This window comes from Cryptomeria japonica, chromosome 8 (genome assembly GCF_030272615.1).
Source record: "Cryptomeria japonica chromosome 8, Sugi_1.0, whole genome shotgun sequence".
Classification (NCBI taxonomy): Eukaryota; Viridiplantae; Streptophyta; class Pinopsida; order Cupressales; family Cupressaceae; genus Cryptomeria; species Cryptomeria japonica.
In genome coordinates, this window is record NC_081412.1 from 149002824 (window position 1) to 149030598 (window position 27775).

At 35.9% G+C, this 27775-nt stretch overlaps 1 protein-coding gene across 3 annotated transcripts in view; it reads right to left on the bottom strand.

Annotated features, from left to right (window-relative positions):
- LOC131031554 (chaperone protein dnaJ 1, mitochondrial) overlaps positions 1–27775 on the bottom strand; it is a 216897-nt gene that overhangs the window by 140796 nt on the left and 48326 nt on the right. For all 3 annotated transcript variants that reach the window (XR_009103056.2, XM_057962694.2, XM_057962695.2), the window contains exons 5-9: positions 18042–18125; positions 17779–17817; positions 15011–15133; positions 14863–14904; positions 14625–14712 (exon numbers count right to left, since the gene is read on the bottom strand). Coding sequence is in view for 2 of the 3 variants with exons in the window: in XM_057962694.2 (XP_057818677.2) it covers positions 14625–14712; positions 14863–14904; positions 15011–15133; positions 17779–17817; positions 18042–18125 (376 nt within the window). In the remaining variant the exon portion in view is untranslated. The remainder of the gene's footprint in view (positions 1–14624; positions 14713–14862; positions 14905–15010; positions 15134–17778; positions 17818–18041; positions 18126–27775) is intronic.

Here is a 27775-nt window from a genome sequence, read left to right on the forward strand (position 1 = left end):
AATCACTGCCAATTTCAATAATATAGCTGCCCAATCTCCATAATGACATTTCTAGGTAAGATATCCATTTGCATCAATAATCCAATCCTCTTCAAATTTCTCTCCAAAGGAGAATTCACAAATTTTGCCCAAATGTGAATGCTGATTGACACCCTTAGAAAGAGTAAGGTTTTCGTCCAACCATTGTTAATCTGCTAAAGGTTTTTGTCCTCAAAGATCATACATTGTAATTTCTCATACAAATTCAACATACCAAATAATGCCTTACTGCAGCCCATAAACCTCCTTATAAAGACCTCAAGCCACTGTCTAGAATTTTAGGTCACATTTAATATTTGCAACTGTTCGAGAAATTTATTTAATAAAGTGACTATTTTGTTATTTTATTATTTTTATTTTATTTTTAATTAAATTAATGGATTATGAGTCATCCATTTGAAATAATATTAATTTTTGGACAACTTAATCAATTAATTTTGTTCACTCTACCAAAATTTGGGGACATTACATCTTGGATCCAAAGTTCATTATCTAGACACACAAAGAAGTTGGAGAGTAGGACAATCATAAAGTATATCATTCAATGGAATAATTTGTCGATCAAAGATGCCATTTCGGAAGATGAAGATTTTGTGCAAATGCATCAACAATTGATCAACATTTGAGTACAAGACTTCTCTGAAAAGGGGAGGCATGTTGTGCTCTTAACCTAATAAATGTATGAGGACATATAGCTGACTTACATAATCATTTAATTAGTGTTATTTATGTAGTCAAGTCAGCCTAGGTGATATAATTTGGAATCCAAGTTGGCCTAGGTGATATCAAGGCATAAGTAGGGTATATAAAAGAGGTAGTGAGTGTTAGTTGATCATCATGTTTTGAATTGTCTTCTTATTGGAGACTCTTTAAGATTTTCCCCCTCAAAGCAGCTTGTTATCATCAAGTATTTGCAGCATAGTTCCTATTATATTCTTCTCTTGTGAAAGCTATTTTATGAGAAACAAAGCCCCCACCACCAAGCCCAGATTAAAGCCTTCAAAACCACAGGGACCTCCATGGTGTATGCATTTTTTGATGTAAAATAACAAATGTTTAGGTTGGGCCACAAAAGGTTTCAGGATTTCTATTTGTATTTCAATTCTTCTTTTATTATCATTATGTGATGGGCAAGGTACACCCAAGCATCCCCAAGATGTTACAAGGACATCCAAAAATACTAAATTGCAATGCGTTAGAGAGGCACATGATTTTTATTGATCCATTTATTTGAAAATCGAATAAATGATGTGAAAAGCCTAGTTGAAAGTTCAAAGGACAACCAAACAATACAATAAAATTGATGAAGTCAGAAACATGAACTGCCAGAATTACCGGGTTATTCTTAAGAAATTCAACTTTCAAATTATGCACATCTTACACTTATTAGATTGGAAACTAAATATGTTTTCCAGGATCATTCAGCATGTTATAAAATGTCATTTGGGGAGCCAAGCATTGACTCATATAGAAGTGGCACAGGTGCACCATGTATTGGGGTCAATGATGGCAAAGTCAGACCTTATAGCTAAGAATGATATCCAAATCAATTTTGAAATGGATCTGATCTTATGTAGGCTCCCTCATTGTCAATAAATTAGCTTAATTTCCTCAAGCCTAGGTGACTTTTGGGGCCATACTATATTTGGTCCATCTTCAGATTTTCTCTACAGTCTCTACCATACTGACAAATTTGAAACCAATGACCATGCATCATCTGGTATCAGGCACTGTGAATAGAATGAGAAAATACATCCAGGGAAATTGACCAGATTACCTTAAGTGTATCCATAAGCTTATCAGCAGGGTCTGGGGTCCAGCAACTAATACATCCCAAATATGATAATTATCATCAAGGATGAAATAGAAAAGCAAGAGTAAAACTAAAAAGCATTAAAAAAATGATAACAAGATTCAAATATGATCAATATTCAAGCCAATCTTACTGAAGTAGCAATCATGCTAGCATGAGTAAGACTTCCAAAAATTTAGTGTTAATAACGAACAACAAATATAAGTGATGATAAAATATCCCTCATACCATCCTAGTGGATCTCATGTACATGTTTTATTAGAAATGTAGGCACAAGGTTCTATTAGAATAATATTAATGTCAAAAAGTATAACATGAATGCTATGTTGTCGGTCCAGATTTGGGATTCAGGTTAACAGTTCACTCTTATTCTTTTTCCAGGTGCAGTACAGTTGGGTTCAATATATTATAAAATTCAATAATAATGTTGATTGAAAAATTATAAAAAATAAATCAAATTGGATTATATTAGTGCAACTGCACATGCAAAATCAATACAAATTGTTATCCTTGTTTTTTATTATGATACAAAAAATTGGATAACGCCTACAAATTTTTGTTTAAATTCGTAATTTTAACTCTCCAAGTTAGTTTTTCGAGGCGAGTTTTTGTTTCGTTAGTCTTAGTCGGATTTCTGTGGTGGTTTCCCCAATCCTAGTTTAAGTTGTTGATTTGCAAAAAATTAACTTTTATTTTTTCTTTTTAAGAGATTTTCTCAAACTGGTGTCAAATCGGACTTTAAGTCCGATCTTGCACTTGTTTTTGTTTTTTTGGTGCAAATCAGACTTACAAGTCCGAATTGCACTTGTCATGGAGTTGGCACAAGGATGGTGTATTTTGGGGTTGTAATTTCTGGTTTACAACCCCGAAATACACCATTTAATTCGCACGATTGAGCACATTTATTGGCTAAGTCATGGAAACCTATTCGGTTTCTTCTTGCTTTTCAATTTTTCTTTTTATATCTTTTTTGGGTCATTTCGCATTCCATATTCTTCTATGCCTAAGCTTTGATCGAGTGTTGTGGAGGTGTTGAAGACAAAGTTGATTTGCAACTTCATCTCTTATCGGGTATGTCATCATTTCTTTCTTTCTTGTTTTGAGTTTTCTTGCTTTAGGGTTTCGTGTGTTTTGTTCCTCCCTACCTGACTATTGTTTGGGCTTCTCTTTCCTACTTTGTCTTTTCATTAAAATGTTGCTCGGACTCATGAGTCCAAGCAACGCTTATTTGCGAGTTGTTGTTCGGGCTCATGAGCCCAAACAACGTTTTGTTTTCAAATCATCCCTTTTTCGATGGATGTCAGGGTTACAATCCCATCATAGACTAAGTACCATTCTTATGGTGCATGGAGGGGTTGTAGCCCCAACATACACCGAAGACCTAAATCATTCTTCTTTGGTGGATGTCGGCGACATAGACCCAACATACACTGAATCCCATCGTTTGGTATATGGCGGGGCTATGTCTTCGACATATACCAAAGATTTAAGTCATTATGATTTCGATGTAAGGTGGAGTTACGACCCAACTTACACCAAGTTCTTCCCTTTGGCTGTAAGTCAGGGCTGTAACCCCACCTTACATCGACATCGATATACAATGAGAACGGTGATTTGTTTGGTGCATGTCAGGGTCGTAACCCCAACCTACCCCAAATCTCTCCTTCGTGGTGTAGACCGAGGTTACGACCTCGACATGCACCCACATGAATCATTTAACTTTGTTGTTTCCACAGTGGTGTGAATCAGGTTTGTAAGCCCGATCTACACCACATTTTTGTATAAAACCTCCCAAGTGAAGATCAGGTTTACAAACCCGATGTGCACCATTGTGACAAGTCAAACTTTCCCAAATGCAAATTGGACTTACAAGTCTAAAATGCACCTCATGAATCACATACCTATGTTAGGTGTAAATCAAGGTAACAAACCCAATTTACACCCAAAGGCAATCTTGTTCTACCAATGAATTAGGGTTTTTGGAACCCTAATGAAGTAAATCTGGCGAACTGAACATGATAATGATCTCTTTTTCAAATGTTGCAGTTACAATCACAATTAGATGACGGAGCCATGTCCAGGTAAACGAACCATGCAGTTTAAGAAGCAAGAACCTCATCCAGTCTTCCCACCTTCTTCAATGTCATCTAATATTGACAACATTAGAGACATAGAAATCGGTCATGTGGATCTTGATGAGTTTCTTAAGAGAGTTAAAGAGCCACCTGAATATTACAAGATGGAGGCAACTATTAACAGTGGAATTCACTTAGTTGCAGATTTTCCAATGTCAACACAAAACCCTGAATTTGTGTTAGCATTAGCTAACAGGTTTGATCTAGTAAGCAAGTCTGTCAAGGATGCAAAAGGAAAGAAAACTATCATTAAGTTGGATGAGGACTTCTTTGATACAATTTTCAAATGTCCAAACATTGATCAATATGCCAATATTAACATTCAGTGAGCTCAGACATATTATGAGAATAATTTAAACAAGTGCAGGAGGAATATCAATGATTATTGGTTGAAGTCCCCAAGGCCCACCATTGCATGATGGCTTAAGACCATTCACCGGAGTGACTTCATTGAGGAGGTAAATGATTCGATTACCCTTCTTAGTAGGGTGAAAGGGCTCCCTGTTTCAGATACATATCATGAATGGATGTATCAATACATCCATATCATCGCACAAAATAAGAAAAAGATATTTTGGGGTAAACAAATAAGTGATGCTTTGTGTGAGCAACTTAACAAGGTCCCAACTACTTTGAAGTTTTATATGACTTCATATCTAGTGTATGCAATAGCCTCAATGAGACACTTCCCAAGATTGTCCACAACAAGGCATAGAAGCCAGATTCCAATATATCAATACTATTCTCACTTGACTCTAAAGAACAGTTCACATCATTTCAGGAGAGTAAATGATGCCTTCTATCATTACATGTGCATGTTTGACAAGGATCTCCAAAAGAAGTGGGTGTCAGATGAAGCTTGGAATGTAGTGAATCAGTATGGGTGCATGTTCCTACAATTCCCCACTTTCACCTACCTCAAAGTAGGATGCTATGATGATGAGTTTTTCATGCTCCCTAGCAACCTATCAGACAAAAATTTTCTCATGGAGTTGGCCCGTCAAATGGTAGCAGTACATGAACACCAATCAGGTTCACACAAGCTTGGATTCAAGTTTTCTCTCACCATTGGGAGATACTCAATCAAGTCCATTTACAAGGCCAGGCCATGGATGAGGAAATGAGAAGGGTTACAATGAAGCTCTTCAACGCTAGGAAATATTTTGACTACAGGGGCATGAAGAACAAGTTAAAGAAAAGCTATACTCATGTTCACCGTGTAGAAGATATCTAGATAGACTACAGAACAAAAGAGGATATCAAAAAGCTTGATTATTGTCGTCTTAATCTGGAACAAATTGAAAACCTAAATCTTGTTCATATTCCTGAGGATCTTGAAGATGATGGAAACATTTTGGATCCAATGTATGAAAAGAATACGATTGCAGATTCGCCACTTCCTCTCATCTAGTGGTCACAGAAGGAAATAACTTCAATAAAAGCCAAGTTCCAGAATATTCTTGCCAATACTAATGTCTGGTTTCACCAGAAAGGAATTCAATTGAAGTCATTCTAGACTAGATCTGAAGATGACACTGCAAGACAACTGGGTAAGACTTTTGAGCTAGGGACTAAGAATTTGGTGATCCAAAAGGCTCCCAAATTCAAGTTTATTGTTGGAAAAGGGAAAGATAGGCGTCGAGGAATCATCAACTCAAGATACTCGGACAAAAAAAGCTAAGTGAGAGTTGCTTGAGGAGGAGCTACAAGAAGAAGAAGAAGAAGAAGAAGAAGAAGAAGAACGAGAGTATGATGAGGAAGGATTACCTCAAATTCCTAGTACTTCCTAGTCCAAAAGGGCACAAGAAACCATCCCTCATACATATCATGATGCTCCAAGTATAACTCCTCCACTGGTTTCTGTTTCTAATCCTATTCCTTTTGGTTCCACTATTTCCTATGCATTTGATGATCTTGGCATAGCAATCCATACTATTCCTTCCACAACAACCAATGAGTCAGCCTTAGACACTCCACAGGACAATATTGAAATGTTTTTCTCCCAAATTTGTCTAAGGTGTCTTCTTCCATGCTAGAAGATTTTGATAAGTTCATGTCAAAGATTGAACTTGCACCCAAAGTTTCAGTCATAGAGAATCCACATGCAATTGTGACTTCTACTCCTCCCATTGTAACTACAAATGTACAAAAGCAAGAACTTTCATCTCAGGTATTGGTCACAGGAGTTGAAGATGACACACCTTTACCACCCTAGTTGATTTCCAATACTCCCAATAGGAAGAAGCAAGCCATCTCCCTAGATGACTTTGACTTCAGCCAGCTAGTTCTTGTCAAGCCCAAGGTTACAAAGAAGGCTAAGACTTTGTCTAGGGTTAAAGTGGATAAATCAAAGAACAAGTATGTTGAACTTGCATTACCTCCTCTAGACACAGATATTGACAAGATTCAGCCTACAGATTAAGTCATTAATAGAATTGAATTGGGCAAGCAAACTCATGAAGGAGTTGTGGAAGATGCTCAGACATCTTTTGATAATCTTGTGGCAAGGTATAATGAAGAAAAGATTAAAAAGGATAAACTCAAGAAACGGGTGGAACAACTCACCTCGGTATTGATAAAGATAATAAAGCCTTTAGAGGTAATAGAGCCAGTTACTTTGTGATGAGCAAGTCATCAAACAAGCTGAGCAGGTCACTTCACAAGGGAGATCAGCGGGTGAGTGGATGGATAGAATGTTGAGTCAAGGAACACATCTTCTATGCTCTACAGTTATATTGATTAACAATTTAGAAGGTGTTAAGTATGAGGTAGATAAAAAATTGGATCTACTTTCACAAGAATTGGAGACACAAGAGAAAGACTTTGATTCATGGTTGAAGTTAGAAAATTTTCACTCAGATGTTTTGATTGATAATGGAGTGCTCCAAACATGTATATTGAACAAAGAGAATCATTAGAACATTAGATGAACACTCTAAATATGCTTATCAAGGATATGCGAAAGGCACAAAAATAATGTAATGATAAAGGAAAGGATATCGTTGAAAAAGTATTAGAACTTCCATGCACATTCCTTGATGAGAATCAGAAGCCTCTTCATGAAGATGTTATCATCAAAGAAATCAACTTGCTCATTGGAGAAGATGTTAATAAAGAAATTTTTTCAATATCTTCAATTGATAAATTGATAGATATTCAAGTTAATCTGGACAACTTAGCTTCCCTTATGAAAAAACACAAAAGATTTATCTTGGCCTCGGAGATTCTATCAATCGGGTCAAAGTCGTCATGAGTCATACTCAAGGACCTGATGAAGAACAAATGAAGATTGCCCTACGGAAGTTCGAGGAATTCATGAAACAAGGTCATAATGGAGTGAATAATGACACTTGGTAGTTTTACATTTGCTAAAGATGTAGGTGCATTTTTGTAGTTAGCATTCGACACTTCAAGTGTCATTTTGTATTTATGTTTATGCATCTAGAATATGCACAAGTCCTAAGTCAAATCGAACTCTACTTTTTACTTAATCATAGTTTGTTGTAGCTTTCATAGATTAGCTCTTTGCCCTTTGTAATTATCATCTTTAATTTTATGCAACAAAACTCTGCCAAAGTGAAGAGCAAAGTGAAACTTTGAATTCATATTGTTATTTTGCAAATTTCATCAAATAAGAGAACATCTTTGGCATTCAAACTTTGTGTTAAATTCATTGTGGTTTTGTAATGTCCCATTTTTGAAGAAGAATTGATTAATTAAATTAATTAGTTAAGTTGTCCAAATAATTATTATTTTTCATGGATAGCTTAATTAATTATTTATAAAGTTATCAAATAAATTAAAATTAAAAGATGACTTTATATTTAATTAATTTAATAAAGTGACTAATTAAATATTATTTCATTAAAGTCACTTCTAGAAGCTTCTGGATGTTGGGGTGAAAAAGCATTTAAGGAGATCACGATGAAGCTTCAAGGCAGCTTGGATTTGGATTTGGATTTGATTGGGTTTTGTAGAAGCAAGAGGTGTCTGCAGACTTTTGTCTTTGGGAACGAAAACTCCCATACATGCATAACTGAGGGAGTGGAAGACCTTCCGAGGGGTTGCAGCTGAGAGTGAGAGACAAATCAGTCTTCCATATACAGCTTATTGAGTTACTACACGATCATGGTGGTTGGGGTTCATGAAGTTTTCAGATTTATCCTTGAAGTGCCTTCAACCCATTGATTTCTATTGGAGAAGAAACCGATTTTTATTGAAGATCATTCGGGAGCATTGTTGGGAGCATGCTGATCAGAATTTCAGACTTGAGACCAAATTAAATTTTCTGCTCCTAAGCCACGATTTGGTCATACCACCTCATTCAGGCCACAAATCATTCTCGAGAAGGCAGCAACAGCATTGGTGAAGGAAGGCGACTTCATTGAGGGTCATTTTGAAAGAGGAAATTAGGAGGTAGCTAAATATTACAAATCTGAGACAGAATCGTCTCCTTACTACAAACCCTCGATTTTGCCTTAATACCCTTGTTTGAGCATTGAAGGATTACCTTGAAGGACAGCACTGGTTTTAGGACCTAAAGGCGGTTCTTTTGGCATGAGATTGAAGGAGAAATAAGCTGAGTTTGATATCCATTTCAGGTCTGAGACAGTCCGAACCAGCATGACAGGTACCCACGATTTTGCACATAGCTATCCACATTGGCATCAAACCACATCAAGGAAGATAGCACAATAATTGTGAAGGGAAAGAGAACCTTTTGTAGAAGAGCATTGAAGACTTTCAGCTGATCCTTCATTTATTTTCAAACCACCATGAACAGCAGGGGCAATTTTGGAAACACTCCAATGTGGTGATGATGTAGGCTCAACAAAAAGGATATCGATTGCTTCTTCATCCATGCATCAAGGCGTCTCTACCAGGTTCTTTTTGGTGTTGTCTTTCAATGAGCATTTGATGATATTTATGTATGCAATCATGGCTGTCTTGTACTCAGAAAATTACGAGTCAATAATAAGTTGAGCTTGGGACATTGTGTTATCATTGTAAGGACTTATTGAAACCTACTTTTGAATGAAAGAAAAGAAAATAAGGTTGCATTCATAAATCATGCTTGTCTGAGGACTCATGCCAACTGTTTGTTAAAATGACAGCAAGTTGTTGGTGTATATTAGTGTGTCTAAAGTAGCATAGAACTCTATATTTTTGATATCAAATGCATCTTTGTGATTGTCCAATTCATTAGGAGTTATTCATTGTTGATTATTCATGAGAAGTAAGTGTTTGAAGACCTCCATATCAAACTGAAAATTCTGAGACACTCTGTCAGCATAACACGCAAATCCCAAAACAGCATAACATGCAATTTGGACAGTCAAAAATTCCTTGTTTTCAGTCATTTCAGTACAGGGGATATTTTAGTGGTATCAGAGCCAAGATCCTACCATCCTGTGATTGATGAGTGAAAGGCAAATAAGGTACTACAACAGGGAACAATGAAGGCAGCAATATCACATTCCACAAGTATCTGAATTTGACACTTTTTCTGAGGCATTAGAGAGAAAGAAAAAGATAAGGCAGTTCCGAATATGGCCGAGGATAACAAGGATGCAAGAATCGAACGGACGTTCGATACCATGATCAACATGATGTCACAGTTGCTAGGAAGAATGGAACAATCACACCATAATCAGCAACCTGAACAATAGGAAACAAATAATTTAGGGGAAGACAGTGGGAGTGGTAGCCGCAATGAAGTTGAAGGAAGAGATAGAACAGCCAACCAACGCGATGCCTACACTAGAGGATCCGTCACAAGAATAGTTTTTCCCACCTTCACTCCACGTGAAGAACAACCGCAGGTTGCTGCCCCTGTACCATATGCGGATGAAGCTCGGCAAGCATATTTGGAGTATACTACCTTGCCTCCCAACTTGAGAGATATGTGGTCTTTCGACCAGTTTATGAATCAGAGGAGTAGGAGGAATGGTGGGAGGAATGACTACCACACTCCAGCGTGAAAAGATTATCAGCATACTCTAGGGAAGATCACCATACCTTATTTTGATGGGAGCGACAAATGTACAGCTAGGTCATGGGTGCAGGAGCTTGACAACTATTTGTCATTGAGACCAATGCTCGAAGAGGATGCTATCAGATTCACCACATTACATTTGGAGGGTGTTGCCCATGAGTGGTGGTATCATGGATTAACCACACTCAGTCATATACACATCACCACCTATGTTGAGTTCACGAACAGATTGATAGAAAGGTTTGATCACAAGGATCCAGAGATGTACTTCAAAGAATTAGCACAGCTAAAACAAGTGGGTAACTTGGAGACATATATTGGTGATTTTCAAAGATTGTCAGTTATGGTGCCTAGCATTAGCGAAAGGAGATTGGTTGTCTTGTTCATGGAAGGATTAATGGAACCACTAAGAGGATGGTTGAAAGCCTTTGACCCACCTACACTTCAAGAAGCAATAAAGAAAGCAAGGAGTATGGAGTTCGCAGCCCCTAGAAACAAAGGTTTGCATAAAGAAACTCCTACCAGCAATGAGAGTCATCAACAAATTGCTGATAAGAAAAAGAAATCAGCAACTATGGTGGATGAGGAGACACGTAAAGAATTGAGGAGGAGAAAACTATGCTTTTGGTGCAAGGAGCCTTATAGCAGAGAGCATGATTGCCCCTCAAGGCCTAAGGGTAAGGCAAATCATGCCATGTGGGTGTATAATGAGGAACTTAATTCTGAAAATTCAGATCAGCCAGCTGCTTCAGGAGATAATCAGGATGGAAATGTTGCAATAGAGCTTGAGCCGGATGGGAATCTATCTACTATAGCTATATTTGTTGATGAGCAAGGTGAGATTACCTTCCGATTTAGAGGATCAATTAATGGGCAGCGTTGTGTTGCTTTGCTTGACACTAGAGCCACACGCAATTTCATTGATGAAGGATTTGTGGCACGATGCAGATTGTAGACAGAGGATTTCAAAGGATTATGAGTTAGAGTTGCATATGGATATACCCTCATGTGCACCAAACGGATATGTGGTCTCACTTTGCTGCTGAATGATTATAAGCTTCAAGCTCATTTTTATGTGGTCAACATGGGAGCAGCAGATGTAGTCTTGGGGATGAAATGGCTCCAAGACATAGAAGAATTCACCCTCAATGTGCCTAAGTTGGAGATGAAATTCAAATCAAATAACAGGGATTATGTATTGAGGGGAATTGTGGATGACAGCTTGCACTCTATCTCTCTTTGTGAGACGAGGGGCGGGAAGAAAGAACAAGTACATATGCAGGAGGAGTATGAGATGGTGGATAATCCATTGTTAGAGTTTGATGCTACAAGGTTGTTGGATAATCCACTCTATGATTTGGATATGGATCATTCTCTTGATAGTGATGATTGGGATCCTACTAGTGCATCAGGATTTCATACAAGTCTAATCCAAGGAAATCCAGAAGTATATATGGTGAGGATTTTCTACAGCATCACCTTGGATCCTCATGTTTATGACCTATTTCAAATGCATAGTTAAGGGCTACATGTGATGGATAGTGTATTTGGTGAATCACTTTCAGCAGAGGTTGGAAGCAAGAATGATCAACCATTCGACTTGCTTCCTCATGAGGTATACAACTATGGTATGTGGTGAGATGATTGGGTTGATTCGGTGAATTCAGTTGATAGTGTAGGAGTTGTGTGGTGATCTTAGGGACATTACACAGATTTACCCATGGGATCCGAGTGGGATTGATTGCTTAGGGACAAGCAATTTCAGGAGGGGCGGATTGTAATGTTCCCATTTTTTAAGAAGAATTGAATAAATTAATTAATTAGTTAAGTTGTCCAAATAATTTTTATTTTTCATGGATAGCTTAATTAATTATTTTAATAAATAAAATTAAGTTAATTATTTATAAGTTATCAAATAAATTAAAATTAAAATATGACTTTATATTTAATTAATTTAATAAATTGACTAATTAAATATTATTTCATAAAAGTCACTTCTAGAAGCTTCTAGATGTTGGGGTGAAAAAGTATTTAAGGAGATCAAGATGAAGCTTCAAGGCAGCTTGGATTTGGATTTTGATTTTGATTGGATTTTGTAGAACCGAGAGGTGTCTGCAAACTTTGGTCTTTGGGAATGAAAACTCCCATAGATTGCATAACTGAGGGAGTGGAAGACCTTCCGAGGGGTTGCAGCTGAGAGTGGGAGACAAATCAGTCTTCCATATACAACTTATTGAGTTACAACATGATCATGGTGGTTGGGGTTCATGAAGTTTTCAGATTTATCCTTGAAGTGCCTTAAACCCATTGATTTCTATTTGAGAAGAAACCGATTTTTATTGAAGATCATTTGGGAGCATTGTTGGGAGCATGCTGATCAGAATTTCAGACTTGAGACCAAATTGTATTTTCTTCTCCTAAGCCACGATTTGGTCATACCACCTCATTCAGGCCACGAATCATTCTCAAGAAGGCAGCAACAGCATTGTTGAAGGAAGGCGACTTCATTGAGGGTCATTTTGAAAGAGGAAATTAGGAGGTAGCTACTTATTACAAATCTGAGACAAAATCGTCTCCTTACTAAAAACCCTCGATTTTGCCTTAATACCCTTGTTTGAGCATTGAAGGATTACCTTGAAGAACAGCACTGGTTTTAGGAGCTAAAGGCGATTCTTTTGGGATGAGATTGAAGGAGAAATAAGCTGAGTTTGATATCCATTTCAGGTCTGAGACAGTCCGAACCAGACTGACAGGTACCCACGATTTTGCACATAGCCATCCACATTGGCATCAAACCACATCAAGGAAGATAGCGCTATAATTGTGAAGGGAAAGAGAACCTTTTGTAGAAGAGCATTGAAGACTTGCAGCTGATCCTTCATTTATTTTCAAACTACCATGAACAGCAGGGGCGATTTTGGAAACACTCCAATGTGGTGATGATGTAGGCTCAACAAAAAGGATATCAATTGCTTCTTCTTCCATGCATCAAGGCATCTCTACCAGGTTCTTTTTGGAGTTGTCTTTCAATGAGCATTTGATGATATTTATGTATGCAATCATGGCTGTCTTGTACTCAGAAAATTATGAGTCAATAATAAGTTGAGCTTGGGCCATTGTGTTATCATTGTAAGGACTTATTGAAACCTACTTTTGAATGAAAGAAAAGAAAATAAGGTTGCATTCATAAATCATGCTCGTCTAAGGACTCATGCCATCTATTTGTTAAAATGACAGCAAGCTGTTGGTGTATACTAGTGTGTCTAAAGTAGCATAGAACTCTATATTTTGGGTATCAAATGCATCTTTGTGATTGTCCAATTCATTAGGAATTATTCATTGTTGATTATTCATGAGAAGTAAGTGTTTGAAGACCTCCATATCAAACTGAAAATTCTGAGACACTCTGTCATAATAACACGCAAATCCCAAAACAGCATAACATGCAGTTTGGACAGTCAAATATTCCCTGTTTTAAGTAATTTGAATTTCAGTACAGGGGATATTTCAGGTTTATGGTAAGAGTGGTCTTACGTCATTCTTATTGTAGAATCTTGTTTTGATTGGGTAAAAGCATTGTGGAAAGTATTATTAAAGAGTAAAACAAATCTTGTTTTGTAAACTTTGTGTTACATTTCAGAATTTGTAAGGTAGAATCGGTACAGGGATAACCATTTAAAGACTTTGGGCTTTACTTTATTGTCTTAAGTGAAAATTTATAAAATTGTAAATGGGTATCAATAGAAAGACTTTGTGCTTTGTCTTGTTATCTTGGAAAGTTCATTTTGGGTGACAGAAGTTATTGGTTAAAGGTTGATAGGATTATAGTGCTTTGGAGACTTTAAACTCAACTACTATTTTCTCGTCCCGAGGAAGCATCGGAAGACTTTGTGCTTTCAAGAAACTTTGCTTCTTGTTATGTGTATATTTCATTAGTAATTTAGAAAGTTGTTTAAATCATTGCTGCTCTTAATTGTAACTTCTTTTCTGAAAAAAGAGAAAAGAATAACATCTATTCTGAAAAAAGAGAATAAGATGATGTATCACCCAAGTTTAGATTAGGATTCATGGTTAGAATTTAGTTCTAAGAAGAGAAGAGTAGTAAGCAAAAGGGGAGCCTTCCCTTATAATTAGGAGAGATTTAATCTCACACACTGTGGCTGAAACCACAATTTTGTGAACTTCCCCAGTTTACAAAATTTTCACCCAACACAAATCACTAATCATCATTCGTAGTTTATTTAGAGTTTTTTTTTTTTCATCAACTTATTTTTTAGCCCAGCAAGTTCTCCCCATGTTTGCCCTAGGCCCATCCAAAGCCTGCACATTTAGCCTGGGTACAAAATGAAAAATAGCCAAACCAAACCCATCCTAGACCAGTCAAGGTTCGTCCAAGGTTCCTATCAAACCTAGCTACAAAGCATAAAAGTAATGCATGTACTATCTATATAAGATTCTCTTTTGAATTAAACACACCAAAATCTTGACAAAACTAGCAGAAATTCTCCTACAATTATGCTTGAGCTACTACCATTACAAATTAAATTAAAATGAGTCTACTAAAGCATATGTTCATAATACCATTCTTAGACTACATGTAGCCTTATGCCCATCAACAGGTTAAGGCTTTCCTTGCACTCACTGCATGTATCACATCGCACAGGAGCAATGAAGGAGAGACGTTTGGTGCAACCCTTGACAGCTTCAAGAAATGTCAATTGCAGATCTACCTGTTGAAATAAGAAAAATAAAAAAAATATAGCATAGGGTCAGCTGCTACGCTACTGATTCAAAACAGAAAGGGCAGAGAAAAAATGGATCCAAAAGTTTTATCAGTATTAGATTTAGAATTGGCACATTGATAACCAATAAATGTAGACCTGTATGTCAGCTGCATGACTCTCTGCTTCACTTTGAAAGAACTGTCATAATAACGAAAAGTTATTTCCGTTAATGACAACTAAAACAATTGTGAATTTAAATTAAATTTCATTCATCAATCACAAAACAATGCAAATCAATATCAACCTCGTGGAAGATTCTATGAAAGTCATCTGCAAAGGGATCACGATAACCACTGCCAAACCCAGTATTCGTATCAGTTGTTCGATCATCTGCTGATCCTCCTTTTTCAAAACCCTTGGTACCAAGCTAAGAAAAATACAAAAGCTCAAATCATGATTATAGCAATAGAATCAAAGTGCAGTAGTTAAATGCAAAACAGAACGAATAATGTTGAAGATCATGTAGTGCAGATAAGAAGAACATAAATAAGGACAAGTTAGAGATTGTGTCAATCCTTTCCTATTCTGATGCTAAGGTGTTTCTTCTGATGAATATAAAATAATTACAATGTCAGAGGAATAAGAAAGTGTAATATTCCTGACTCAGATAATGCTTCAAATCTGATTTGGGTTTTGATTTTTGCTCATGTTTTGTTTCATCATAATGTAATATTGCAACATGCAAACATGCAGATTGAGCATACAAGATGAACAATATAGATTTCCAAGGAAACGAATCGATGAAATACAGAGAATCTAGATAAGCCAATGGGTATTCTTTTGATATAGAAATGTATTGCTGTTTACAAACACATGCTGCTGTTACAAATCAGAAAATGCGTAATGCCATCATGAAAAACATATCCAGAATGCCTCCATACAAAAGATATCAAACCCTCTAAAGATCTACAAGATTGATCATCGAATCTCCATGAAAACTGATCAATGATGTGCAACTGTGAATCCTGAGATGAATTCACCAAGGGAGCTGATCTGGGTCTTCGTCCAAATAGCCAAAACATCTAGGGCTTCCATCCCAAGCTTTATTGAACCTGCAAGCTAAAGCTCTCAAGCTCTCAAGGAAAAGTTTCTTTCAAAATAACAAATTGAGAATGAATCCTCATTGCACTTTTTCCTCCTTTTATAATTCTTTTCCTTTTCGAAAGGAATACTTTATTTACTTTTCCCTCCAAAAGTGACTTTACTTTATAATTTGTCAATGACATTATTATAAAGCCACTTTATAAAATAAAGTATGACCAACTGCTAATTAATTAAATATAAATAATCCCAAGGACTTAGGACTATTTAACATTTAATTAATTTATTTATTCCCTTGCATCAATCACAGAAAGAAAGTCTCATATATATAAAAGCATGAATCAAAAAGGTCTCTAATCTCCAAAAGGACAACCTAAATGACGATGTATGAAGTTAAAAACTATGGACCATTAAGGATGTCATCTCAACATACTTTTGAAACCGATTTCCTTTTCCTTACAGGGGACTACATTTTTCATTTTGCACAGAAGTGTCATTAAATCTCAGAGTTGCAGGAAACGGCACCCTCCTTTGCCTAGTACGTGTACCACTATACCAGAAAGGGATACGGATATGATATGTCATAAATACGGATTTGAAACCGTACCTGCCCTTGTTTTAAAAAATCAATAATATTAGTCGTGCCAGATTTGGCAGCCCTAAAAAGAGATATGTTTCTAAAGATTAATTGCAATAAAAAATTTTAATAAACTCCAAATTTATAAACATATCAAAGGAACATCGATTTTTCTTGGTTAAAAGCTTATAAAACCCTACAGGAATGCCTCCATATGGCATTCAAAATTCTTCCACAGATTTTTTGTGTTTTTTTTTCCCTATACAGATGCATGGAGGATTTCATTTCAGCTAGAGTTTTGTTTGTTTCTATAGTTCTGCTCGTTGCTATAATTCTGCTAGTGTTGTGTTTTGTCCGTTGCCAAAGGAGTCCATCTGCGATTCACCTGCAATTCATCTGCAATTTCGTTGCCATGTCAAGTTTGCGGAGCCGAGTGCACAAGCATAATATTGTTTGTAATTGTATTGTCCATAATGTATTTATAATGTGTCAGATTATTTTTAGTTTTATATTTTTGATGAAAAATCTTTAAAATACTCGATAGTTATAAATTATAATTCTTTAAAATCTTCAATAGCTTTTACTTTTAATTACATTTAGTTTTGTTCTTTATATTAAATTATAATGTATTATTAAATTATATAATTTGATGAAATTTAATAATAGTAATATAATATATTTATTTTTATTTGTTATTAATATATTTAATAATTGTAAAAATAGTTATTTAGATTTAAATTTGAAAGTTATAAATTTATTGTACATAAAATTATATATTCTTAGTTTGTATACTTTTGTAAAATAAGATTTAAAATAATAAACATTAAATATATATGAATGTCATATCCTATTGTATCCGAATGAGAGGTCTTGAAAAATCGCCGTATCCATATCTAATACCATACTTGTATCCGTATTTGTATCCATGTCCATGCAACTTTGTTAAATCCATTTGTATATCATTGTAATGACTCTCAGGAATAAATTCCCATGGCAAAGAAGCATAACATGAGCATCCTCAATAAATAATAATTTTAAAGACTAACTAGGAACTTACACAATACCCTCAAGAATACAATTAGTGTTTGCCCCTTCAATATATCATATTTTGGACTTCAATTGGTTAAAAACACCGTAATGACTAACTTATAACTTCACTAACCAATTTTTTCCACTATTACCTAATTAAAGTGAAAAAGTAATGATGCAAAAGAGATCTCTTGAACATGATAATATGATGATTACTAATATCTATTGGTTTGAAACACAAAATATACAATGGGGCATGAGTATATCCAACATCTTCAATAGAAAAACTTCTAAAAATGCTAGTTGCCCAAAAGATCAAATCTTGAAAGCGAATTATGATGGCTTTTAAGGAGATAAAGTCATACCCTGTCATATTGAGTTCGCTTCTTAGGATCTTTTAAAACCTGCAATACCACTTACAAACAAAAAAAGGCATCATAAATCAAGCTCCCAAGCATGACCAATGGATAATTCTTAAAAAACATATGCAGCGACAGCATCAAGGGCATCTTAAATAAATTAATACAGCACTTAACCATCAACAGTCAAGTTTCATATGCATGCAAATAATGATAAAAGTTCACAAAGCCTAAAAAAGCCACAATTTAATCTACAACCATGTACAAACCTCATAAGCATCTTGTATCTCTTGAAACTTGCGTTTTGCACTGGAGTCGCCCTTATTCAAATCAGGATGATATTTTTTAGCCAACTGTGAATAAAGGGCCCATAGCTTAGAGTTAGTTGTGTTTTTTTAATAGTAGGTGAAATAAATTGATAAAGGAAAATTAAGTTATAAATTCAGAACCTAGCAACAGGGATTCACAGCTGAAAGTGATACAGAAGATTACAGAACATCACATCCATTCAACATGATAGTGAAGCTAGTAGAGCAGCTAGAAAAAACAAAACAGAAATACCTAGATAGAAAAGTGAAAATTAGCAGTACTAATAAGCAGATATCAGGATAGCATTTGTTCTCCTTTTAATAGTTTTGACAAGAATCAATGAACAGAGTATTAATTATAGAACCTACATTGATGTGCAGGTATCACAATAGCATCCGTTCTCTTTGGAGAACAGTTTTAAGAATCATCAGAGAGCAACGTGTTAACTATAATCTACAGATTCTACACTAATAGGCAGGTATTAGGATAGCATTTGTTCTCTTCAGAGTTCAGAGTATAACAGTTTTGAGAATCATCAGAGAACATATAGAATCTACACTACCAGGCCACAAGTGATTCAGAAAAATTATTTGAATTACAGTTCCAAAGAATAATTACACAGGAATACAGATAAATGATCCATAATGTAATGCCCCCACTTTGAAATAGAATTTAATAATAAATAATAATAAAAAAATTTAAATATTAAAAATTAAAATAAAATATAAAAGACTAATTAAATATAATTAATTAAAATTTAATTATGTTAATTAATGGCAAATACATGGAAGGAAAAGTTGTGACTCCCTCAACAATGAGATATAAAAGGGAGAAGAGAACCTCATTTGAGAGGGGGATAATTTGGAAATGAGAAGTGCAATTCTGATTTAAATAAGAAGTGCAGGACCAATTATGAAAGGCTGTTCTTTTCAAAGGGCAGAAATAATGAAGAGTTGCACTCTTTCAAAAGGTGCTAATGGTGAAAGGGCATGTCTCTTGCCAAAGGGCATGCATAATGAAGAGGTGTAACCTCTCCCGCACATTAAGAGATATAAAGGAAAGGAATCAAACATCCAGCAACAGGACCATGGATTGGATCAGATCAGAACTGTTATTAAGTTACAGGCAGTAGCATCTTTGTTCTTGGTGGCATGCATGGGGATTTGCTGAATATGTATGCTTAATATATGAAGTCTGATAATGTTTTTATGCAGACTTTAGTAGTAATATCAATATAGACTGCAATATGTATGACAGTCATACGTAATTTCATATATATACATAATACATGAGAAGTTAGTATACTTATAGGCTGAATAATGTTATTACTATCAGTATTTAAGAAGATGGGAATAAGATGTTCCAAAGAGGGGCAGTCTAAATCCAAGCAATAAGTTGAGTCCCAAGATAGGGTGGGGATCAGCGACCCATAAGCCTTGAGGGTATAGGCCCAAGATAGGTAAGGGCTTGGATCTGTAAACTTTGAGGGAACCTATTGTATTTGGTCTCTAAGTGCTTTGGTAACATACATAGACCCTTCTCCCTTAAAACTGAAGTAGTAGCAAGGTCTGATATCTATATTAAGAACTATGAATAATGAAATTAATCATCTAATGAGGAAAATAAATAAGCACTTGCTAATAACTAATAAATTGAAGAATATCAATGACTGGCTTCATGATTAATCTCTCAGTCAATTTTAGTATATTGAAATAGATTAATTATGTTAATCTGGTAGGGGACATTACCTACGAAACCCGGGGACGCGTCCCCTACCTGAAAACCCCTGTCCCAGTCCCGGGGACATTTCGGGGACTTGGGGACAGCCAGGGGACGTCCCCCCCCCCGTCCCCAAATTGTCAGAATTTTGAGGGGACGTCCCCGAAATGGGGGGACGGCTGGGGACGGATTGGGGACGGCTAAACGTCCGCCACATCTAGAGCTAGGGAAAAAAAAAAATTTTAAAAGTCGTATTTTCAATTTTTTTTTAATTTTTCTAACATGGGCCCTCTATATTGAAAAAATTTAAAAAACGACTATCAATTTTTTTATTATTGAATTTGAATAGTTATGAAATCAAAATACGACTATCTATATTTTATTATTTTTCTAACATGGGCCCTCTATCAAAAATTAAAAGGCAACATTAAATTTATTAATTCATATCAAATATTTATAATTTTAAATTAATTCATATTATAAATTTTAAAATTTATAAATAGAAAATAAATTAAATAATAAAATATTAAATAATAAATATTATACTTTGCTTTTTAGTATTTACTTAGTACTATTTTGATTTCCATATCGCAATTGACAATGAAACAATATGGCAGCAGTGTGGCCTTTGGGCACTTTGTATGTTATTTCTTTAATATCTATTATGATATGCATATTGACAATGTGAATGAATTGAAATTCTGAATTATGAGTGCATATTGAGTATTGAGTCTATTGATAATGTTGTATGTTCGATGTTTGCATTCTAAAATGTTTTCATAGTATCATACATATGCTATATCCATGTTTTCATATGAATATAATGTATACATGCATGCTTTATCCATGTTTTCATATGAACATTTAGAATTTTCCTATATATTTTAAATTTTCCCTATATTTTATATAGCCGTCCCCTTTGCCATCTCCCCCCCCCCGTCCCCAAATTTGGCAAAAAAAATTGCCGTCCCGGAAACTTGGGGTAACGTAGGACATTACACATAATTTTGTCAAACACTCTGCTAGCAAACTACAAATGACCAAAATATACTGCTGCTCTACTTAGAAGTTTAGAACCACAAGTTTGAATTTGGAAGCTAGTTAGATTGTGCATTCAACTGGAGAACAGCAATAAAATGGCACACAAAAACTATACACTCATCTTTACCCTAGGAAAGTCCAATTAATGGAGGCAAAACCAGGTTGTTGGTGCCAATGGCATGTCTACCCAAAATGAATTACTTGGTAAAACAAGAGCAAAGACTTGATTGCAACTTGGAAGCTATTCTTACGCTCTGTCACTTCTCCTATGAACCGGAACTAAGCTTTTCCCTTATGTTGGAAGCATACAAAGTCAAACACATTTCCAACATCCTAGCACCTTGTCAATAAATTACAAACACTAATATCAATTTTTTGGGAGTCCTCGCATGCACTGGAAGTTTCCTCTTGGAATTTGGAATGTCAAAACCCACAATAGTTTATTTTCCCTGCTATTGACTGAGACATATCAAAACCACCTCTCGACACTCAAACTTGTCCTATTGATGACAAAACCAATTCTGAATCGATGAAACCACCCCGGCAGTTGCGATACTACTGCTATAAGTTTCAAAAATGCCTCTTGATACGATCGGTGATGTACTTATTCAATTTTGCAAAAAGCTTCCAATTCCTAGTCTAGAGATCTTCTAAATCCTTTTCGGATCATGCCTTCACTAGAAACTTCTGGCATCCAAATCCAAGATACAGTCATTCAACCTGTAACCTCCTATGTATAAAGAGACATAGAATGGCTTTGGCTTTTCTTCGGCTTAAATTATCTTTCTTTAAGGGATGGTTGATGATTCAACTAAAGACTGTGGACTATGAGTTGATTCAACTCCTTTCCTGACATAGCTGACTACACGTTGTAACTGTTCAGGGTGCCTTTGGAAGAAGTCCAATTGTGAAATCCGCACTTCAGCTTTAGACATATAATCCAAGATATCAAAAATTGCAATAACTTCAACCGATCCTGCAACTGCTTTGGTAGTTTGAGATGACGAGGGACTTCATTCAGCATTTGTTTTGTCCTAACCTTTCATTAACTCCATTCTTTCTTTCTCTAGATTTTCATTTTAAATTCAAGTCAGGACAGCAAGTGAATATTTTTGAAGATGAGTTCACCACTCATCATAGGAAGGCTCTTCTTGAATAAACCTATTGCAGAGTCGTTGTCAGGTTCTTTTGGACAATGTGATAAACCCTGATTGTTAACCGCAGATAATAAAATCAGCTAACATCCTATGTGTCTCAGGGATTTCATTAGCATCATGATCCATTGTATCATGGAAAGAACAATAGCTGTTTGTAATCTTTCTAGGAGAAGCCTCCAACACAAGTCTTCCTCAGACAGCAAGTAATTTAGACCATTTCATCCCATTTGTAAGGCAAAAGTTTCTTCAAGATGCTCCTTGATATGGTTGTGCTACAGCATTTTGAGATAACTGTCACTCCATAAGGGTCACATCATTCACCACCTTTCGTAATTAAGGATCAGCTGAACTTTGAATGAGAAGGTGAATGGAATCTTTTATAGGTCTCCTGTAGTGATCATATCATTTTCCAATTTGATCACTTAAATTTGTGTCTCTTCAAGTTGATTTATGTCACATATTAAAGACATCTTTAGAGGCAATGCATTGATAAAACATCTTGAAAAAAAATCAGGTGAAGGTAGTAATGCCACATTGATTCTTCCCACAAGTCAATTAAATCAAGTAATGAATTCTTGCATAAGCTGAATGCAGTATTTTTTGGAGTTGGATAGTTGGGTGAAAACAAGTCAAGGATTTCTCAATCATAAGAGCCCAACCAGTGATGCAACCAAAAGGAAGATTGTGAAACCATTCAGCTTCTCAACAAACATCTCGACACAAATCCAGATAGCTACATCCTCATGTGAAGCACCCAACATCATCTCAACACAAATCCAGATAGCGACATCCTCATTTGAGGCAATTGTCACTCAATAAGGGTCACATCATTCACTACTTTTCGTAATAAGGGATCAGCTGAACTTTGAATGAGAAGGTAAATGGAATCTTTATCATGTCGTTTTCCAATTGGATCAATTGAGTTTGTGCCTCTTCAAGTTGATTTATGTCACATATTTTAATTAAAAGGCTATCTTTAGAGGCAATGCATTGATAAAACATTCTAAAAAAATTCAGGTGAAGGTCTTAATGCCACATTGATTCTTCCCACAAGGAAATTAAATCAAGCAATAAATTCTCGCATAAGCTCAATGCAGTATTTTTTGGAGTTAGATAGTTGGGTGGAAACAAGTCAAGGATTGCTAAATCATAAGGGCCCAACTAGTGAGGCAACCAAAATGAAGATTGTGAAACCATTCAGCTGCTCCAACAAACATCTCAACACAAATCCAAATAGCTACATCCTCATGTGAAGCACCCAACATGCTACAAGTTCCTTCTAGTAGAAAAATACTTCAATTTGTTGTGGACTGTTTTAACCACAAAACCTGCCACCAAGTATTACCTGAACTTAGATAATGCATGAATGATGGCTAACATCTCCTCATCATAAATTGAGAACCTTCTTTATGTTTCCTTGAGTTTTTGGCTGTCAAATACAATTGAGTGTTTGTTCTAACATCACACTCTTAAAACAAAGGGAAGGGAAAATTTAGGAACAGCCAACATAGGGCATTATCTCATTACCTCTTTGAGCTTGTCAAAAGATTGTTGTGCTGCATCAAACCATGTGAAGGCTCCCTTTTTCATCAAAAGGGTTAAGGGTGCTGCCAATTGTGAGAAACCCTTAATGAACCTCCTATAATAGCCACAAAGACCAAGGAAACCTCTCGTCTAAGTTAAGGTTTTTAGTGGAGACCAATCTAGAATTGCTTGTATCTTCTCCTAATCTACCTGAACTCCCTGAGCATTAATGAAATGCCCCAAATACAAGATTTTTGTTATACAAACTGTTATTTGGACTCCTTAGAAAATAATACTTGTGCTTCTAAGATGCCCAAAACTTCATCTACATGTCTTAAGTGATCCTCATATTGACATCCAATTTTGCAGTGTCCAGTTCATTTCTGGCTGCCCATTCATTTCTGCTTTGAGCTTGGCATGTGATCTTTGTGAGCTTCAGCAGTTCGATACCTTTATAGAATCATTTTCAGCTTTTCTGTGGAAAGGAGTTCAATATCTATGGCCGCCTTGTTGGTAATAATTCATTGAATGCTTGGGTGGAACATTACAAGAGGACGTGTGTGGTCTGAGCCTCACTCCTGGCTATGAGAATACATTCTGAGCCAAACATGGGACATTTATATATAGCTGCTGCTGCTTTGAAGTCTGGCATTGCCATATCAATCAGGAATTCATATTCACCTCTCCATCCATGCACAGGAATATATTGGAATCTACTCTTTGTGAAGGTTGGAAGGGCACAAGAAATCATGCTAGATCTTGAATTTTGTCTAACAACTGAAGAAGTGTTGAATGTATATAAATCATATCACACTACTGATAATCATTAATGTGACGTGGGAATAAGAAGCTAATTGCAATTTAGGTTATGTTTATTTTAGTATAAGATTGGGACTCTAAATCTGTGTGGAGGTCAGCTATTATATTAAAAGTATTGTGTATATCTCAGATTGTAAGGCCTGATACAAATTCAGGTATTTCTGTCTTTAGTGAGGCCAACTGCTTAAGTGTGGAAATTACAAGTGAGCTCAGAAACTGAGTATTTCTGTTTCTGTTAATAAGCCAAGGATTGTAAATCAGACGGAGCTAATGCATAGGTATCCTGCTGTTATGATTGAGCACTGCTTCGTTACATTGTATAAGGTTAACAAGTAAGAGGTCAGAACTCAATTGTTTGCTGCTCTGTTTAATCTTGCTTCAGACATAATCTCAATTTGAATTAATCTATCAATTGTCTGTTGCTGTTCTTAATAATTTTAAGTGTTAAACCTGCATGATAACTTGCAAAACAATCACACAAAACTGCAAGTCTGAAACACATATCTCTACAGACAAGAAACCCTCATTGCTATAAACTGTTTGACAAAATACCAATATAGCTAAGTTGCAATTTAGTGCAAAAATTTAGTGACAAACAGGTCTGCATATTACATCACCGTGCTCCTGATTGATTCCTTTAATCCCTCTACAAATAGGTATGTGAGTCTTCTTTCCAAAACCTCTGGTACATAAATGAAACTTTTTGGAATTCAGTGACATGCAGTTCCATGTTGCCTTAGTTGTGTAAGTTCTCTTAGGTACCATTCGGGATGTTTTTGGTCAAACCTTTAGATAAGTTTTTGGGTGAACACATCATAAGTTGTTATGTGTTGGTGGCCTTGGGTAATAAAGCCATGATGCCACCAATCATGAGTTGTTACCTCCAAGTGGAGCACAGAAAATTTTATAGTGTTTTCTTCCGTCATGGGGCAAAGTAAAAGGTAACTATCCAACTTTTTGACCCATGAATGTGTCGTAGACTTCCCGAATCCAGCAGATTTGGGAAGGGTCATTTTACTAATCCTTTCTTTTAAGTCTTTTTTGGGTTGCCCTCTTCTCCTATTTGGGGCAATTCGCATTTTAACATTGCAATAGTCCCTAAAATAGACATCCCTCTTAACTTCGAGATCTAATCTTGAGTATGCTTCTGCAAGTGCTTCCACATTATCAATGGTTGGATTATTTGCTTCTTCCTCCCTCGTGTGTTCTTTCCTGGGTAGAAAGGGGGGTCTTCTAGGTCTAGGGGTTGTTACCCTTGTTGGATCAGGTATCCCTCACATTGTTTTGGTTGGATCTAGAATTATTGTTATTCATGTTTTGGATGGCTTGGAGAAGTTGGGTTGTTCTTTTGTTTTGCTCCATGAGAACTTGATTCAAGATTCTCAATTTGCTGACATTTGTCTGCTCATGTTGTTGGGTGTAGGGTTATTGGTGGATGCAAGTTTCCTTCTTTCTCTTTCCAAAGCCCTTTGAGCCGTTTGGCTAGGTTGCATCAACTACCTTTCACAAGATGGTAGGAACAATGCTTTGATACCAATTGTAATGTCCCCTTTTGGGATTACCCTAGGATCACAAATTCCATTCAAATAAGAGTTGTAAGATAGAACTTAGGATTATTAATTAACCCTTAGAAATGCCTTTTTAATAGGATAAAGTTGGATGTAAGTCCCACAACCATATTAAACAATATAAAATATATAATTCATAAATCTCAATTATTTCCATTAGGGTTAGTAATCACACATATAAGTATAAACACATATAACTATCATACTTCATTAGAGAGGTCTAATCACAATTGAGTTTTGAATGAAGGAGCATGACGAAATCGGCTTGAAGCCATCTTCACACTAAGCCCAAAAGCGAACACTCACCCTCTTGGCTCCAAGTGGTAGGCACATTGAACATCTAGCATGGAGTGGTCTACCTAGTGGAATGCTTGTATCTGCACCCTCTATCCATGTTTCCTTATTCATCTTCTTATGACTGTGAGCATGAAGACTTCAATAAGACTTTTCCTAACAACCCATCCACATTATGAAGTCCTTTGGGAATCATACAAGGCGCCTTGAGCTTATCCCTGTCCATCAAACCCAAGAGCACAGAGTTACACTCGCCATTCAGCCTCCTGGTCCCACCCGAGGTTGGTGTACCTGATGGACCCAGTGCTACTTGCATCCTTAGTATGTACATTCTCCCCTCCATAATGGGACGGCACATTGGATGAAAGCCTTAAAAGAAATCTTTATCAACCATAATCAATTATGCATAAATATGTACTAACAATAATAACAGAAATGATAACATTAGAAGTGACATATTTTATTAATTACTTATCATTTCAATCATAACTATGTTGAAAACATGATAAGTGAACCAACATGATAAAAATGGTATATCATCATAACCAGCACTTTGTAATTAACAAAGTGTGCTGATTACTCTCGATATTTCTGCAATTAGATCTTTCTTCTCGATTTGATTGACTTCCTTTTTTCTGCTGTTTTATGCCCCTTGGAAGATGCCTTTCTACCTCTTAAACATCCCTCAATCTTGCTGGAGGGCTGTGAACCTTAGGCGGTTCCCTTTCTCTTCAACGAATGATATTATTCCACGTGCCTCTTCATTTATTTAATTAAACCTTAACTCTTTAAAAATTAATGCCTTAACTCAGTTGTCAATTCTTAATTAATTCTTATCATCACTGCCATCATAGGATCGCTGTTTTATCTTAATGCTATCCCTGAACATTGCATTGACTGGTCACTAATCTTCCAAAGTGAATCACTACCTTATTCCAAGCTGTCGTACTACCTCTAAATGATAGAGGACGACATGGCATCAAATAAAAAAAAGGAAATTCAATCAAGTCAAATCTGCCCAACATTGAATGAAAGGAGAAATCACTGCCTTCAGAAAATTGTGATGTCTTATGAATAAGACAATTTTCTTATTTAGATTTGGGGGCATGACAGGTCACATATTTTCAACTATGTTGACCATTTCAATCACACTTATAGATTGGAAATGCCACAAGCAAAGTGTGATTTTGAATTAAATCACATGCTTGTCACATTTTCTCTCTTACTCAACTATCTACCTTGCCATTTCACCTAGCCCAACCTATGAAAATGTGTGAAATTATAGTTAAATTTGATGTATTCCCTTATTGGCAATTCTCTAAGATCCTTGCGACCTTTGTTGCGGTTTCTCATTCACATTACCACGAAAGAGTGTGATCCCACTCAAATACTCTAACCTCTTTATGTTGATAGCACTTTTATTTTTTCTACCATCTTGTCACAAATTCCCAACCACTTAGCCACTTGGAACACAACACTCTAATGACTTTGCCACTTTGAAATTAGTCATCAAACTTATATTTACTTTATGGCGATTTTATGCTTTTCCTTTGATGATCACAATTAGAAAAG